Genomic DNA, 16,179 nt, shown 5'->3' on the forward strand with positions numbered 1-16,179 from the left:
TGGAGGGAGATTATTCTCAGCATAAACTGATTTATTGATGAGCTCCGTGATGTGATGAATGTGCTGCACTGCTGATGACTTCTTAATAACAGCATTCAAACTGCAGTAACTTTTGATAACGATGACCAGCTGTTCATTAGTCATCGAGCTTATATAAACAGTATGTCACAAAGGTGAGTCCACGCCACACATTTTTGTAAATATTTTGTTTTATCTTTTCATCAACACTGAAGATGTGACACTTTGATACAGTGTAAAGAGCTCAGTGTGCAGTCTAAGGTGCATTTCTGGTTAACTGTTATTGGTCCCTTTACCCCGAGTCCTAAAGTGTATATTTATGTTCTTACTCCTCTTATATTTATTGTTGGTTTACTTGCACTGCTGTAACTGGAGCCTCGTCGTCTCGACCACGATGCCGCCCCGGGCAACCGCCCGTATCAAAAACCGCTACTGCTTGCTGTACTGCGTAGGCACCTTCTACATCGCACCTTTCTCCAAATTCGATAGTCGGCTACTTTTCCTCTGAGCTACCTTGATCCTGGAGTCTAGTCTCCTCCGTGGAGGGTTCTGCTCCTTGCAGTTTCATCTTACAGCGTCTCACTGATGACTTCTGTCGTGGAGTAGATCACATATATATACGTGTATTCATGTGAGGGTCAGAGCACAAACATGTGAGTACATACAAATCATTCGTTTGTAAGTATTAAATGAATCATTTCCCTTCGTACTGTGACTCATCATCATGCGTTGTGTGTGCTGCTGTCTCACTGGTCTATTGCACCATCTAGTGTTACAGAGCGGTACTACATGAACTGAAAGCCCAGCTCAACATGAGTTTCAGATGATATCTTAAGACAAAGCAGTTATTTCTTCACAGGAAGGATTCAACCTGGAATCTGCCCTGAAATCCTTTCAAAATAAAGCTCGATCTGCACTTTAAATCCAGCTTGTGGGTCACAGACAGCACAAAGAAGCCTGACAAAAAGGATGATAAAAAACATATTTATTAAACATCACAAATATTGAAATACATATCCAAGCCCTACAGAAGAGTTCAGCAGGAGATCTGCTACAAACCTCACGGGAGTGTCTTTGTCTACAGGACTCACACAGGGTTTAATGTGACTGTTAAATCATGTAGAACTAAAGGAGGACAAGTTAAGTGTGTCCTAAAAGTCTATTAAAATATTCAGTATGAACACGATGACACAAAAACATGTTGTGGTCAGTTTCCTGTCTCTGTTTAGCTGAGTATGCGGTAAACGTATATTTATAATGCGTGTTATCACTAACAGCATCTATAACATTCAGTGTTTTTAAAATAATGTTCATTTCTGTCTTCTACACACATATTTAATGTTTTCCAGCTCTGGGAAACCTCTGAGGTTGGGGACCGCTGCTCTAACAGGCACATGAGTGCAGTGCACCTGGGTGTACAGCAGAGGGCGCTGTGTTCAGTCGCTCAGCTCTGCGAGCGCGTCCTCTTCGATCTGCCGTCCGATCACCTCCAACTGGACCGTCTTTTTCTGTCCTTTCTGCTCCACCTCCTTCTCTGCTTTCTCCGACTGGGCGTACCAGGGCTGAGGCGTGGCGCTGTCGTAGGCCCGCCCTCCTCTGCGGAACCCCCCTCTGCCGGCTCGCACCAGCCCCCACCCCTGCAGCTGGACGTCGGACCCTCCTTCCTGGACTCCTCTGGTTTGGTTGAGCTCCTTGGCGCTGAGAGACGACATCCGGACGGGAACCGTGTTTCCGAACTTGGAGTAGTCGACACAGTACCTGCCGTCCTCCTCCGTGAGGATGGAGACGAAGCGCCTCCCCCACAGAATCTCCTCGGGTATGTAGGAGGTCCGCGCCTGCATGGTGATCCCCGTCGTCTCCACCACGCCTTAAAGAAGAAAGAGAGGGTGAAGATGATAACAGTGGATGATCTAAAGGAAGGTAAAGATCTCACCTTCCAGGATGACGATGATCTCCAGGTCCTCGGAGGCCAGTGACTGGGCGGACAGCTCGTAGAGAGGACTCCCTCGCTCCATGGTGTGGCTGATGATCAGAGGAGACACCAGGAAGATGCCGTTACTCCTGAGGGGGTTCTCCACCTGGATGTCCAGCTGGCACACGGGGATCACCTCGCCTTCTGACGTCACCGTGCGCCGGATCACCTGAAGAGAAGATCTCAGTTTTGTGTCTGTATCTTCAGGATTGGTTTGGTTTTGTGGAGCTCAGGTGAAGTTGTAGGTCACCTGCAGCTGGACGGTGGCTGAGATGATCATGCTCTTCCTCAGATCTCCCACTCTGAACATGAAGGTCGGGCGGCCGTTTCGAGGAGCGATGACGGCGTTTTTGGAGAAGATGAGTGTTTCTGCTCGCCGGTTGGCCTGCGCCGTCTTCATGAACACGCAGCCGAGCATCACGGCGTTGATGATCAGCCCCAAAATGTTCTGAATGATCAACACGGTGATGGCCAGCGGACACTCCTCCGTCACCATCCTGCCACCAAAACCGATGGTCACCTAAATGGGAAACATCCAGGATTACCAAAGACGGACGTCTACACCCGCATCAGCGGGAAGCAGCTCTCACCTGGACTTCGATGGAGAAGAGGAAGGCCGAGGTGAAGGAGTGGATGGCTGTGACGCAGGGGACTGGGCCCGGCTCGCCGTTGGGGTCGCGGGGCTCCAGGTCTCCGTGAGCGAAGGCGAGGAGCCACCAGATCATAGCGAAGAGCATCCAGGAGCAGAGGAAGGCGGAGGTGAAGATGAGGAGGGAGTGCTGCCACTTCAGGTCCACCATGGTGGTGAAAACGTCCTGCAGGAAGCGACCCTGAACCACACCACAAAGCCTCCCGTCAGCAAACCCAACAGACTGTGGAGTGCGTTCTCTCTCTTTTTCCTCGTTCTACCCCCGACCTTTTCTTCCCGTCGCCCAGAACAACATTTAACTTATTCTGGACTCAAAGTAAAAGGATGTTTAACAGATAAAAAGCACAGTGGAGCTCCAGACGCTCCCATTCTGCCACAGAGCAGCAAACAGTCCTGCATATCTGAAGCTTTCATTGCATCGTAACCAAACACTCGCCGCTCTACCTGCTCCCTGATGTTCTTGTGAGCCACGTTACAGGATCCGGTCTTGGTGATGAAGCGAGCTCTCTGAGACCTCGAACGGCTGCGGTTTGGCTGGTTCTGGTCCTCCGCCAGCCGGGTCAGCAGGAAGCCGTCCGGCAGGAGGCCCTTCCTGGCCAACATGACGCTGCGCACATGAAAAATACAACTTCAACATAAATACAGCTGACGAAAGGTTTGTCATCAACACCAAGAAAACAGCAGATTTACAGCATATCGTTTTTAAGTGAGGCTAAAAATTATGATTTCATAAATACTGTAAAAGAAATTTGTCAATAATCTTCTGAACTTTGGACTTTTGGTGAGTAAGGAGATTCTCTACTTCCTGTTACTGATGAGACGAGATACTCGATTCATCTCTGAAATCCCAAAGACATTTAAATTAAACGTAAACAAAAAACACAACAGTAACATAATAATAACATAAAAACAAAAAAGATAAAAAGCTGTAAATAGTAAAACAACTCAATTAAATAACAAAATAAATCAATAAAAAACTGCAAACACGTGCATGTGCGTGCACGTGAGCCATGTTAGATCTTTATTATATAACTGTAATATTATTGTGTTATTTCCTCTTTATTTTGTTAATACGTAAATATAAACAACAATAATTTATCACAGTTCAAAAATAATCAGTTAAAACTAATTTAAAAACTGTTTCAAGTTGACTATACCTGTTATCATTCTGTAACATATTATATCATATTATATTACATTATATTACATTATATTATATTAGATTAGATTAGATTAGATTATATCATATGATATTATATTATATTAGATTAGATTAGATTATATCATATTAGATTATATTAGATTATAGTATATTATATTATATTACATTACATTAGATTAGATTACATTATATTAGATTACATTACATTAGATTAGATTATATTATATTATATTATATTATATTATAGTATATTATATTACATTACATTATATTACATTATATTATATTATATTATATTACATTAGATTAGATTACATTACATTATATTAGATTACATTACATTAGATTAGATTAGATTACATTATATTATATTATATTATATTACATTACATTATATTACATTACATTATATTAGATTAGATTACATTATATTAGATTAGATTACATTATATTATATTATAGTATATTATATTACATTACATTACATTATATTACATTATATTATATTACATTACATTATATTACATTACATTACATTATATTACATTATATTATATTACATTACATTATATTACATTATATTATATTACATTACATTATATTACATTATATTATATTAGATTACATTATATTATATTATAGTATATTATATTACATTACATTATATTACATTATATTATATTACATTACATTATATTACATTATATTAGATTAGATTAGATTACATTGTATTATATTATATTAGATTAGATTAGATTATATTATCATAGACAGCGCTGGGACCTGTTTTAAGTTGACTGGTGATGTATGTGAGAGCCTGGAGGATGTGACCTCTGCTCTCCCATGTTTACTCTCGATGCAGAAAGGCGGAAATGACGACAGTTAATTGTCCAAAACAGTCCCTTATTCCTGCAGGTGTTTGCAGGTGACATCATTTCCACGCTGGTCACAAAAAAGAATCTAACTCCATACTAACAGAAACCACCACGAGCATCAGCATCCTTCTTTATGTCCTCGCGTTTGTTGGTTCCTATCACCATAACGACACGCGCGTCTCTCTGCAGGTGACGCTGATGACCGCACTGATCAAACCCGCTTAGAGTCACGTGACGTTACCTGAGTGAGCTGATGGAGTTGAATAAAGGTGGTGTTCCTGAGCGGGGTGTCTTAAACCGACGGGAACAGCAGCACGGACTCCATCATTCAGCCATCAGGATGTCCTCAGCACCACCCGAGCATCGACCTGAGTCAGGTTAGAACATGATATAGGTGAAGTTCCGGCCTGGACTTTCAAAATAATACACTAAAGGTGCCGTTTATGATGTTTTTGGTTATTAAAGAACAACGTAGACCATGCGCTATAACAGACTGAGTATAATATCGATTGGACTCAATTACAGGCTGATCATATAGTTAATCAATAATTCAGCTCAACGGGAAATTGCAAAGATGTTCAGGTACCTTCTCAAATAGCTTTAACGAATGAGAGGAATTTAATTATGAAAGTGCATTTCCGGTGTTGGGTGTGGTGAATGTGATGAACTTGACGTTGAGCTGCAGAGGCTTCCTGGTGCCTGCAGGGGGCAGCAGAGGAGACGAGGCGCCAAACAAACCTAAAGCTGAACGTGTGTGTGCGCGTGTGTGTAAACATTAACAAATTTATACATAAATGAAAGTGAAATGAAACATTTAAAAGACAAAAGCAGCTCCTATTAACTGAACATCGCTGGTAAAATCCGCTCTGAACAAAAAAGAAATCAGTTCAAACACAATATTTGACTTATTTATTACAGAAAACACAGAATCTTACAGACGATTAAACAGTTACCTCAGGTGTTTTTATTCTTTCTCTTATTTTTCTGCATTACTCCTTAAATATGTTGGTCCTGAACTTAACTGTCTTCCCTTGAAGCTATTTTTGACTTGTTAATGTGAACATTTGCATTTGTTACAGACTGGATTTTAAATGCGTTGTTCCTGTTCTGGGACTGAGCTGCATGAACCTGAATGAAAGTGGTACATGCACATTCTATATGAAGCTGATACTGTCTGCTTTTACAGCCTAAAATACTGCTTCTGTAGTCCAAACTTGTGGCCTGGGGGCCAGTCGTAGGGAGGATTTGTTTGTTGTTGAGTGCAATGTTTAAAAAGTTCTTTAAAAAGCACAAAATAATTTAATATGAAGGCAATATGAGCCAAGACTACAAACACGCTGAGGGAGTTGGCTGTGTTAGTTCAGTGACAGAGTTCCCTAATTTAGACAAATATGTGGTAAATACCTAAAAGCAGGTGATCTGGGATATATTTCCTTTTTAAGTGTCCTTTCTCACTGCCCCTCTTCCCCTCTGTTTTTCTGTTCCTTCATCTTTCTTTCTCCCTTTCCTATTCCCCAGCCATGCCTGTCCCATCTGTAACTACTGAAAATTAAATAAAATAAAATAAATAATAACAACAAAAGTCGATCAAAGCCGTGATGATCCACTTGGTAAAGTAAATCTGTTGGATATCTTTGTTGGCCTTCAGTCATCAACTCATCAATGACGGCTAAAGAACCAAACGGGACAGGCAAAAAAAAAAAAAAAGCAGGGGTGTCCAACCCCAGGCCTTGAGGGCCGGCGTCCTGCAGGTTTTAGATCTCACCCTGGATCAACACACCTGAATTAAATGATTAGTTCGTTACCAGGCCTCTGGAGAACTACAGGACATGTTGAGGAGGTCATTTAGCCATTTAAATCAGCTGTGTTGGATCAAGTACACACCTAAAGGACACCGGCCCTCGAGGCCTGGAGTTGAACCCCTTCCTGCCTAAAAGCTTTTACCACTAAAGTGTGAAAGTTAGTTATTACAGTTTCAGGCAGTCCTGTTTTATATCCATATATATGTTATAAATCCTCGCATATTTTACTTAATGTAAAAAGAGCAATAATAATAATAATAATAATAATACTACACGGGGAAAAAACGAGCTGGTTGTGTTTGTGTTGACCCCGCCCTCTCGAGCCGGAGGTCAGGTGATTGCGGCCAGGCCCGGGTGGAGATATCGAGCGTACCCTTCTCTCGGAGCAGAGCGTCGGGATGCAGGCTAGCTCCGTTAACGGGGACGCTTTAATTCACGCTTTTCCGCCCGTCGGAGGAGGTGACATAAGATACCGAGAGGAGGCGGAGGTTGGGGCCGAGCCGAGCTAACAGGAGCCGGTGTCTCTCTGTGCGGCGGGAAGCCCGGCTCCGCGGTCTGTTTGTTGTTTAGCTTTAGCTGCCTGAGTTAGCTTGCAGCCTCCGGCCGCTAACGGTTCACCGGGAGGAGACGGCGGCCCCCGCCCACAGACACGGCCCGGCCCCCGTGATGGACGGAGGAGCCCCGTTGTAGGAGCAACAGGATGCGCTAGCGGATGTAGTTAGCATCGGGCCTGAACACAGCGCATCTCCTCCTCCTCCCTCCCTCCTTCCTTCCTCCCTCCCTTCCTTGTCTCCTAGCTGTGTCCTCTCATGATCACCATGGAGCCGGCCCCCCACCCGCTGCCTCACTTCCCAGAGAACTCCTATAAGAGTAAGTACCTGTACCCTTAAAAGTGCTGTCCCATGTGTTTGAGCTGCTGACCTTTGACCTCCGCTGCCTGCCTGCAGTGACCGAAGAGGATGTGAAAAGGCTGATTGAGTTCAGGGCGTCCAACGAGGCCCTGTTCACAGGGAAGAGGAACTCTGCAAAGATAGCCTGGAGGTATGAGCCCGCCTGCTCCTGGACTCACCTGAGCAAGCGACAGGTGACCGAGGAGCAGCAGAAGCAGTTTAACCTGAGAGATCTGGGTGCCAGCGGCCAGGACCGGTCGCAGCACCCTCATAAAGTTCCCACGGCCTCTGTGAGTGCTCATGTCCTGCTTCCTGTCTCCTCAGCACCATCCTGAAAGGCCTCGGTCTGGAAGGGAAGCTGACGGCAGACCAGATCGCCAAGAAATGGGACAACCTGCGGACAAAATATAAGGTACATGAGATGCCATGTAGCTGCTGTTCTTCTCCTCATGTCTGAAAGTCACTACCCCCCCCCCCCCCCCCCCCCCTCCCCTCCCAGGCCTGATCCCTGTCAGACCTGCTGGTTAGGGATGGGTATCGTTTAGGTTTTATCCGATACCAGTACCAAACTGGTACTTTTGAGACGGTGCTTAAACGGTGCTTAAACAATGGAGAACACAAAATTGGTCCAAAAACCTCTCATGTTCAGCTGTTTTTTTGTAAAAAGATAACAATGTTAGCCTTTTCTGCAGCTATGGGGCATATATGGTATCACTCTTGGTTGGAAGCAGCTTAAACAATGGAAAAAACACAAACTTTGTCCAAAAACCTCTCATGTTTAACTGTTTCCCACTTTTTCTTTGGTCATTTTAGCCTTTTTGTCCAGGGTGAAGGGAGTATCTGCCATCAAACAAGAAGACAGCTGCATGTAGCTATGATGGTGTTTGCTAGTTCACCTTACATGCATTAATGTAATAACGTGGTTAGCCTACTCAACGTAAATTACACACGAACAACATTAAGCTACTCACGCAGAGAAGAACGGCTGCTGCTGCATCATCATCCTCATCATTTCTGCTACACTGGCAGGGCTAGGGGCCAGGACTCTCCTCTTCGGGTTTTTGGGGGATGTTGCTAACTCCGGGTCCGATAACAGGCACCACACCTGCAGTAGATGTGCTCGGTGTGAGGTCTCGCAGCAAGCTATCAAATACGGCGCATTTCTCGGCTTTTAAAAAAACACTATGCGTCGCCAGGTGTTTCATCAGATTTGAGGTGTTACCTCCTTTGACAGCATCACAGTATCAGCTTAAAGCACTTGTTGCAGCTGCTGAGTTTGCATCTTTTGCTGTGAAGTACAGCCAGACTTTGACCGCTTCGCCTTGGACATTTTTAATCTGTAGCTCTGCTCTAAAAGAACGTACGTACCTGGACCCGCCTACTATCCTCGGAAACGTAAAATGATTGGCTTGAATCCAGATAGATAGATAGACATCTCAGGAAAATAAAGCACCGAAATGTGCGCTGCTTTTCGGTCTGGTTACTACCGTTTATGTCAGAACCTGGTACCCATCCCTAGTGGTGACTCAGAAATCCCTTAAATAGAAGCTGTTTGACAAAGTGAAGCAGGCTGAAGATCTCAGCCAGCAAACACGAGTCTGGACTTAAGTCAGTCTGGGTGAGGGTGGAACAACCAGTTATCAGGTTTTGGGGACGGTTACTTTTTCAGACATGAGGAGAGACGGTGTTTGTTTGTTTTTTTTAAAGAGATTTTTCCGATGAGCACGTCTGTCTGCTTCTTGGTGAATCTTTCAGGGAGTCGACTGGAGGAAAAAGACCTTTAAATGTCTTCATGTTTAATTCTTTTTATTTGGCACGTTTCTTTCTGTGACGCACTTTGCAGAACCGTTTTTCTGCTGACGCTCACCTGCAGGCAGCTCTTCCTGTACGTCCCTGTTTCAGCCTGCAGGGGTCACTGTTCTCCTCTTTCAGGACCTGAAGCAGCCGTACCAGGGCCAGGACCACATGGGGGGCGTTGTGGAGTCGTGGCCGTGGTTCCACATCATGGATGAAGCCATGCAGGGTCGCCTCTACAACAGCAACCTGGTGCTGAGCCCAGAGACCGCTGGCAACGCCGGTCACCGTGACAACTGCCAGCCCAATCAGAACCAGGAGAACACCGACATCCTGGAGTTCCTGATCAAGACGGAGATGGAGGACACGGTGGCAGCCGAAACGGCAGCGGATGATGGGGGGGTTCACACGGAGGCTCCGCCCCCTGAGGGCATCCCGATGGGCTGGAGGAGGATGACCGAGTGCTCGTATAAAAGTAGGCAGACACACCTGGCTGACATCATCAGGTTATAATCACACCTCACACAGGACCGCGTGTTTAATGGCTCCGCCCCCCACCTCTTGTTGACAGTGAGCGAACAAGAAACCGAGAGGATGATCAAACTGCGAGCAGCCAACGAGGCGCTCTTCACTGGCAGGAAACACTCAGCCAAGCCGGCCTGGAGGTGAGTCGCACCTGAACCAGGTCTGAACCGGTTTCTGGTTTATTGTCTTTTTATTTCCGTCATCTCAGGTTTGTTATTGACGTGGATCTTATTTAAAGAAATAATTTGTCATATTGTGTTGATGCGTCACCCGGGTGACGAAATCACCTGTTGGAGTGTTTGTTTGTTTTTCAGTGCGAGAAACAGAATCAACTTTCTGGGATCGTCGCACCGTTTAATGTCATGAAAATATGTTTTCAAGCATTTTTTGGTTGTGTTTGAAGTTTAAGCCTCTACAGCAGGTTTCCCACCCGTCCAGCTGTGGCCTGGTCACAGTAAACAAAGGCTCCACTGATCTCCGTTACATAGATTAGATTAGATTAGATGAAACTTTATTAATCCCTCGGGTGGGTTCCTCCGGGAAATTCAGTTTCCAGTAGCAAAGCACCGAAAAAGTTGCATGTTACAGATACATTAAGGGGAATGAGAGTAAGGATATAAGCATAAATACACCATATATACACATATATAGATACAGGATATACAATATGGATAAATAGGATTGCTCATTTGAGTGAGTATATTGCACAGTGATTATTGCACAGTCGAATATAAGAAAAAAGACAAAACAAAACAAATATTGCACAGTGTAGAAAAGCACCTACAGCTCAGTTGTCCCCCCCTCCCTTGTCCCCCTGTTTCCCCTCCCTCTCCCCTCCAGTGAGGAGTTAAACAGTTTGATGGCGTGTGGGACAAAGGAGTTTTTAAGTCTGTTGGTTTTTGACTTTGGGAGAAGCAGCCTGTCGCTGAATAGGCTCCTCTGATTGTTTACGACCGTGTGCAGAGGATGCACATTGTTCATAATGTCCATCAGTTTCTTTAAGGTCCTCTTCTCTGCCACTGACACCAGAGTGTCCAGCTTCATGCCGACCACAGAGCCGCCTTCCTGATTAGTTTCTGATTACATGATGTGGTCCTAATGAATTCGAACGTTTTCTCCTAAAGGTTAAATCAGGATATCATCAAGTATTAAATGTTTTGGTGCCTGAAGCACATTTAGACTCTTTTTGATTGTTTTTATTTACAAAAACCTACAAAACTAAAATGAATATATTAATAAGAAATAAGTTTTTGGACTTTTTTATATACTTTTTGTAGATTAGGGTTTCATAAATATTTCTTACATTGTTTTTAATTTAATTTAATTTAATTTATTTATTTAGGACAGTGCATGTTAATGAACATAAATGTAAAAAAAAAATTACATGAATGTAAACATGCCAGATTATAGCCAAAGGCTAATTTCCATCTGTTGTCCTTAAACATAAAAAAATAGACAATAATTCATAAAAAAAATCATCATTCATTCATAATAAAAACTCCATCACCAAACTTACACATACACACCATTCTGTTCCCAAATAAAACATTAAAACTATACAACTCATACATGATCACACACTTGATTTGTCCATAACCAGTTTTTTATTTGCAGAGCGTCTCAGACATTTAATGTTTATTTTTCTGATCATGATCAAAGACTTAAAGGTACCTTTTGTGATCCCTCTTGTCCAAATGTGAATTAAAACACACCAGCAGGGGGCAGCATTGACCAGTAGATGCATGTTGATGTTTCCAGATCACTTCCTCACGGCGCTCTGCTGCAGGCTCATCAACTTAATAACCAACCTGAGTAAATTAATCAGGACTCGGCTCCGATTCAAATAACTTTATTTGTTATTTTCTCAGAGCGATTCTCTACGAGCTGGGCCTTCAGGGCAAACTGACCACAGACCAGCTGGCCAAGAAGTGGGACAACCTGAAGAGGAGATACAAGGTGCGTCCTCTCACTCCAGCTCGACCAGCTCCACGACTCGAAGGGGCGTTGCCATCCAGATCGTGACCCGCAGTGGGCGGGGCGACAGCCGTTCTTTGTTAATGTCAGTTTTGGTGCCTCAAGTGGGCGTTAGAGGAACTGCAACGATATAACGGCCACTCGTGTTCTTTGTAGCTCTACAATCCTGTACGTCTTTCAGTTAAATTAGATAAATTAATAATCAATAGTTAGTATTGATTGGCACGTATCGAAGCAGAATCGGCGGCGTCCCTGTGAATCGTGGGTAATTGCAGATGGTGGCAGTGTTGACGTCCTGTCATGTCTCCTCCAGGAGCTGAAGTTTCCCGCTCGAGGCGTGGAGACCAACCCCAGCTCCTGGCCCTGGTTCTACAGAATGAACGACGCCATGGAGGGACGGTTCGCCGGCGCCGCGCCCATCCTCACTCCCATCGTGGAGGATGAAGACGAGGACTGCGAGTCGCTGTCCCCGACACCCAAGAAGCGAGCCCGCCGGAGCCGAGGCGGGATGGCCGAGTTCCTGACGGAGTCTGAGATGGACCTGCTGGTCGATAACGAGGACAAGAACGGCTCGTCGGCTCTGGGCGAGCTGCACCGGATGGGCGAGTTCACCTACAAACGTAAGCTCAGACAGCAGAGTGAGACGGAGGGGGCGGCTTAGTCCTGCGCAGCGGCCGGGGTGGATTGTGGGTAATGTAGGCGTCAGGGAGGAAGGGAACATGTGCAAGTGAAAGTTAAAGCACAGCCAATCAGCTGTCCAGGAGGTCATGTGATTGGTTCGAGGGTTCGTCTAAAAGTTCTTTGTGCTCGGAGCTTCAACGAACGACGTCACCCGATCGTATTCATGCACGCCGTGCAGGAAACGCCTCAGAGTAACGTTTGCATCGCCTCTTTTCACAGTGAGCGAAGACGACACGAGGCGGCTGATCGAGCTGCGAGCTGCGAACGAGTCTCTGTTCACCGGCAGGAGGAACACCGCCAAACCGGCGTGGAGGTGAGCGTTCGAGCGTCTGCTGAACACACCGCGCTCGTTTCTGCGTGTGTCGGGGTCCTGTTAAACTGTGTGTGCGTGTGTGTGTGTCTGTGTGTGCGTGTGTGTGCGCGCGCTCGTTCCTGCGTGTGTCGGGGTCCTGTTAAACTGTGTGTGTGCGTGTGTGTGTGTGTGTGCGTGTGTCTGTGTGTGCGTGTGCAGGGGGATAGTGAAGGAGATGGGGCTGACAGGGAAGATAACACCTGACCAGGTTGCCAAGAAGTGGGACAACCTGAAGACCAAATTCAAGGTGAGATCCCTGCAGCAGTTTGAGCAGCATCAGGTCATGTGACCCCGTGTTACCGCCGCATCCTTTTTAGCGCTCGGCTGAGGCGCTGTTGTCCTCCATAACTAAATTGCCTGTATTTAGAGGAGGTGCACAGACATGTCAGGTTTTTACAGAGACTCGTCGTCGCACGCCGTCCTGTTGCACTGTGGGCCGGATAAACGTCTCCACTGTGAATGTGTGAGACGCTTACGAGCTTCAGGCGTTAAAACCAGGAAATCAGCTTCTTCGCAGTGCTGCTGTCGATGTTCTGCTAGTTTACATTCCTTTTAATCGGAGCGTTTTTCCACACGTGCAACAAATCCAGCTTTTCCTGATCGGCAGTGACAACATTCCTGAGATAATTACACCTGTAGTGTCAGTCCTGCAGGTGGGCGGTGTGGACACGCAAGTCTGTGAGTGGATCACTCAAGACTGAGGCGCCGTCGATACGTTAGTCGTGTGCAGGCGGAGGGGTGTGTTTTAAACTGACCTCCAGGTGTTCGTTAAAGTAACTGAATCTGGTCGGTGTGTTCGATGAGTCTCAGGTGACTCGCAGTAACCTGTGCCCTGCATGTGACCTATAACCTGCTTTGTCCAGTCGGACCTGTTTAAATAAAGTTAGACGTCCTGCAGCTCTCTGATGGTAATCGGCTGAGCGCCGCAGAGAGCTGCTGCTCGCCTCGAGCTGCTGCTCGCCTCGAGCTGCTGCTCGCCTCGAGCTGCTGCTCGCCTCGAGCGTTCACTGAAACGTGAGTTTGCTGCGTCTGCAGGACCTGAAGTTTCCTCCTCGGGGGATGGAGGGTCAGACCAACCCGGCCTCGTGGCCCTGGTTCCAGCTGATGAGCGACGCTCTGGAAGGCCGTCTGACGGGCAAAGCTCCCCGAGTGACGCCCGTCTGGACCAACGAGGAGGACGGCGTGTTCGGCTCGTCCCCGCCTCCCGACAGAGACTGTTTGATGGCGGAGAGGAGCAGCGTGTCGGAGCTGGAGAGCATGGTGGGCGGAGACAACGCGGAGTCCGACGGGAACGTCACCTACATTGACGCCAGCGGAGAGGAGTGTTCGACGCCGTCCGACCCGACTTATAAAAGTGAGAGGATTTCTTCGTGGTCACGGCCCGGTGACGATCGCTGCCCTCAAACCTCCTCGAGGCTTCGCTCACGTCGTTTAAGCTTTAAAGCCGTGAAGCCTCTGCAGCCAACGAGCAAATTAAAGCTTCACGAAGAATCAGGACGTGACGGAAACTGTGTAGTACAAAAACATGAAAGAATCACTGCAGTTAAGAAAACACAAAGACGACATCAGACAGGAAGTCAAACATCTGTCAAAACTAAATACAATAATAAGACCTGAAATTTATCCTGTGAGAAAAAACGCTGAAAAGCTTTGCAAAGAAAAATGTAACAAAATTCAAATTGAATAAATTACAAAGTAAAATAAAAACAAAACTTTTAAAAAAAGACAATGTTTACATACAGAAGTAAGAAAAGTATCATAATAATAATGAATGTATTAAAATACAGATACTGAAAAAACATTTAATAAAAATGTGTAAATGTAAAACATGAAATCTATGAATATGTTTGAAAATCTAAATAAATAATGAATAAAAAATTCAGATATCAATAAAAGATATTTATTCAAAGTAAAAAGTCAAACTGAATAATTTAACAAGAACATAAAAATAACAGCAGTAGAAATCTTAAATTAAACTTATGCAGCACAAAAAACATTGAAAAATAAAATCAATCTTTGATAACTTGCAGTTAAGAAAATACAAAAACCAAACAAAGACGACATCAGACAGGAAGTCAAACATCTGTTAAAACTAAATACAATAATAAGACCTGAAATTTATCCTGTGAGAAAAAACGCTGAAAAGCTTTGCAAAGAAAAATGTAACAAAATTCAAATTGAATAAAGTAAAATAAAAACAAAACTTTAAAATAACTGATTAAAATAAAAACAAAATGTTTACATACAGAAGTAAGAAAAGTATCATAATAACAATGAAGGTATTAAAATACAGATATTTAATAAAAATGTGGTTTAAAATGTAAACACATGAAATCTATGAATATGTTTGAAAATCAAAATAAATGAATAAAAAATTTGTTATCAAAAATTAAAAGATATTTATTCAAAGTAAAAAGTCAAACTGAATAAATTAACAAGAACATAAAAATAACAGCAGTAAAAATCTTTTAAACAAATGTAAAACACCTGAAATTAAACTGATGCAGCATAAAATCAATCTTTGCTAACTTGTCTGTCGACCTGTGTGCGCCGCAGTGACCGACCAGGACACGAGGAAGATGATTAAACTTCGAGCCGCTAACGAGGCGTTGTTCACCGGGAGGAGGAACGCCGCCAAAGCCGCCTGGAAGTAAGTATCCCTCCCGTGCGGGTGAATGTCGGAGCAGCGAGGCGTTCCTGACTCTGTGTCCTCACTTCCTGTCAGAGCCATCCTGAAGGAGCTCGGGCTGCAGGGGAAGGTCTCCACCTACCAGATGGCGAAGAAGTGGGACAATCTGAAGAGGCGGTACAAGGTAGGCGTCACTAACTCGCCGCCTCGGTACAGCTGCTCGTGGCTGCGTGTCTCTAAAATCCTCTGCTCTCCTCAGGACCTGAAGTATCCTCCTGTCGGCATGGAGACGGCGGCCGACGGCGCCTCTTCCTGGCCGTGGTTTCACCTTATGAACGAAGCCATGGAGGGCCGGCTGGCGAGCAGCGCCCCCCTCCTGGCCCCCGTCACACAGGACGACGATCAGCACCCAGACCCCGCCCCCAGACACAGGCCCCGCGCTGCCCCCGCGCCTCCGCCTGCCCCACCGGCCTCCCGCCCGTCTTCCTCAGACTACGCGGCGGATGCGTTCGGAGACGGCGCGGAGCAGAACCAGCGGAGCTCGGAGACGTGCGACGGGCCGCTGGGGGGGCTGGAGAGGGAGTGGGAGATGGTGGAGAGGGAGAGGGCGGCGCTGGAGCGAGAGAGAGAGATGGTGGAGCGAGACAGAGCGGCGCTGGAGAGAGAGAGGGCGGCGGTGCAGGCGGAGAGGCTGTGGCTGGACCGGGAGCGGGCGGCGGTGGAGCGGGACAGAGCCATGGTGGAGCAGGAGAGGGCGGCGCTGGGCCGGGACAGGGAGGTGCTGGACCAGAGGGCGCTGATGCTGAACTCTGTGGGACACTCGGGGCACCTCAACGCCCTCATGTAGACCGCCGGC

At 45.7% G+C, this 16,179-nt stretch overlaps 2 protein-coding genes and 1 long non-coding RNA gene across 3 annotated transcripts; 2 read left to right on the forward strand and 1 right to left on the reverse strand.

The window, feature by feature from the left end:
• Positions 1-986: 986 nt before the first annotated feature.
• Positions 987-5,079, reverse strand: kcnj11l (potassium inwardly rectifying channel subfamily J member 11, like). Its single transcript, XM_085168877.1, has 6 exons — positions 4,918-5,079; positions 3,084-3,246; positions 2,581-2,820; positions 2,241-2,510; positions 1,952-2,159; positions 987-1,885 (listed from the first exon to the last, which is right to left on the reverse strand). The coding sequence occupies exons 2-6, from the start codon at positions 3,240-3,242 to the stop codon at positions 1,455-1,457; spliced, it is 1,308 nt and encodes a 435-aa protein (XP_085025003.1). The 5' UTR covers positions 3,243-3,246; positions 4,918-5,079; the 3' UTR covers positions 987-1,454.
• A 1,726-nt stretch (positions 5,080-6,805) lies between these two features.
• LOC146513379 (uncharacterized) lies at positions 6,806-16,170 on the forward strand. Its single transcript, XM_085168875.1, has 13 exons — positions 6,806-7,348; positions 7,426-7,519; positions 7,693-7,780; positions 9,301-9,637; positions 9,734-9,827; positions 11,556-11,643; positions 11,975-12,281; positions 12,562-12,655; positions 12,854-12,941; positions 13,730-14,048; positions 15,251-15,344; positions 15,420-15,507; positions 15,583-16,170. The coding sequence occupies exons 1-13, from the start codon at positions 7,288-7,290 to the stop codon at positions 16,168-16,170; spliced, it is 2,340 nt and encodes a 779-aa protein (XP_085025001.1). The 5' UTR covers positions 6,806-7,287.
• Positions 9,834-11,468, forward strand: LOC146513380 (uncharacterized). Its single transcript, XR_014875425.1, has 2 exons — positions 9,834-10,993; positions 11,288-11,468. It is a non-coding gene; the product is annotated as an uncharacterized LOC146513380 (long non-coding RNA).
• Positions 16,171-16,179: the final 9 nt, after the last annotated feature.

This window comes from Neolamprologus multifasciatus, chromosome 7 (genome assembly GCF_963576455.1).
Source record: "Neolamprologus multifasciatus chromosome 7, fNeoMul1.2, whole genome shotgun sequence".
Lineage (NCBI taxonomy): Eukaryota > Metazoa > Chordata > Actinopteri > Cichliformes > Cichlidae > Neolamprologus > Neolamprologus multifasciatus.

Coding starts and splice junctions, on each gene's coding strand:
- kcnj11l (XM_085168877.1), bottom strand. CDS start 3,242: ATGTTGGCCAGGAAGGGCCTCCTGCCGGACGGCTTCCTGCTGACCCGG. Junction 2,511..2,580: donor TCTTCTCCATCGAAGTCCAG/GTGAGAGCTGCT, acceptor TTTCCCATTTAG/GTGACCATCGGTTTTGGTGG. Junction 2,160..2,240: donor CAGCCACCGTCCAGCTGCAG/GTGACCTACAAC, acceptor TCTTCTCTTCAG/GTGATCCGGCGCACGGTGAC.
- LOC146513379 (XM_085168875.1), top strand. CDS start 7,288: ATGATCACCATGGAGCCGGCCCCCCACCCGCTGCCTCACTTCCCAGAG. Junction 9,828..11,555: donor TCAGCCAAGCCGGCCTGGAG/GTGAGTCGCACC, acceptor TTATTTTCTCAG/AGCGATTCTCTACGAGCTGG. Junction 14,049..15,250: donor GTCCGACCCGACTTATAAAA/GTGAGAGGATTT, acceptor TGTGCGCCGCAG/TGACCGACCAGGACACGAGG.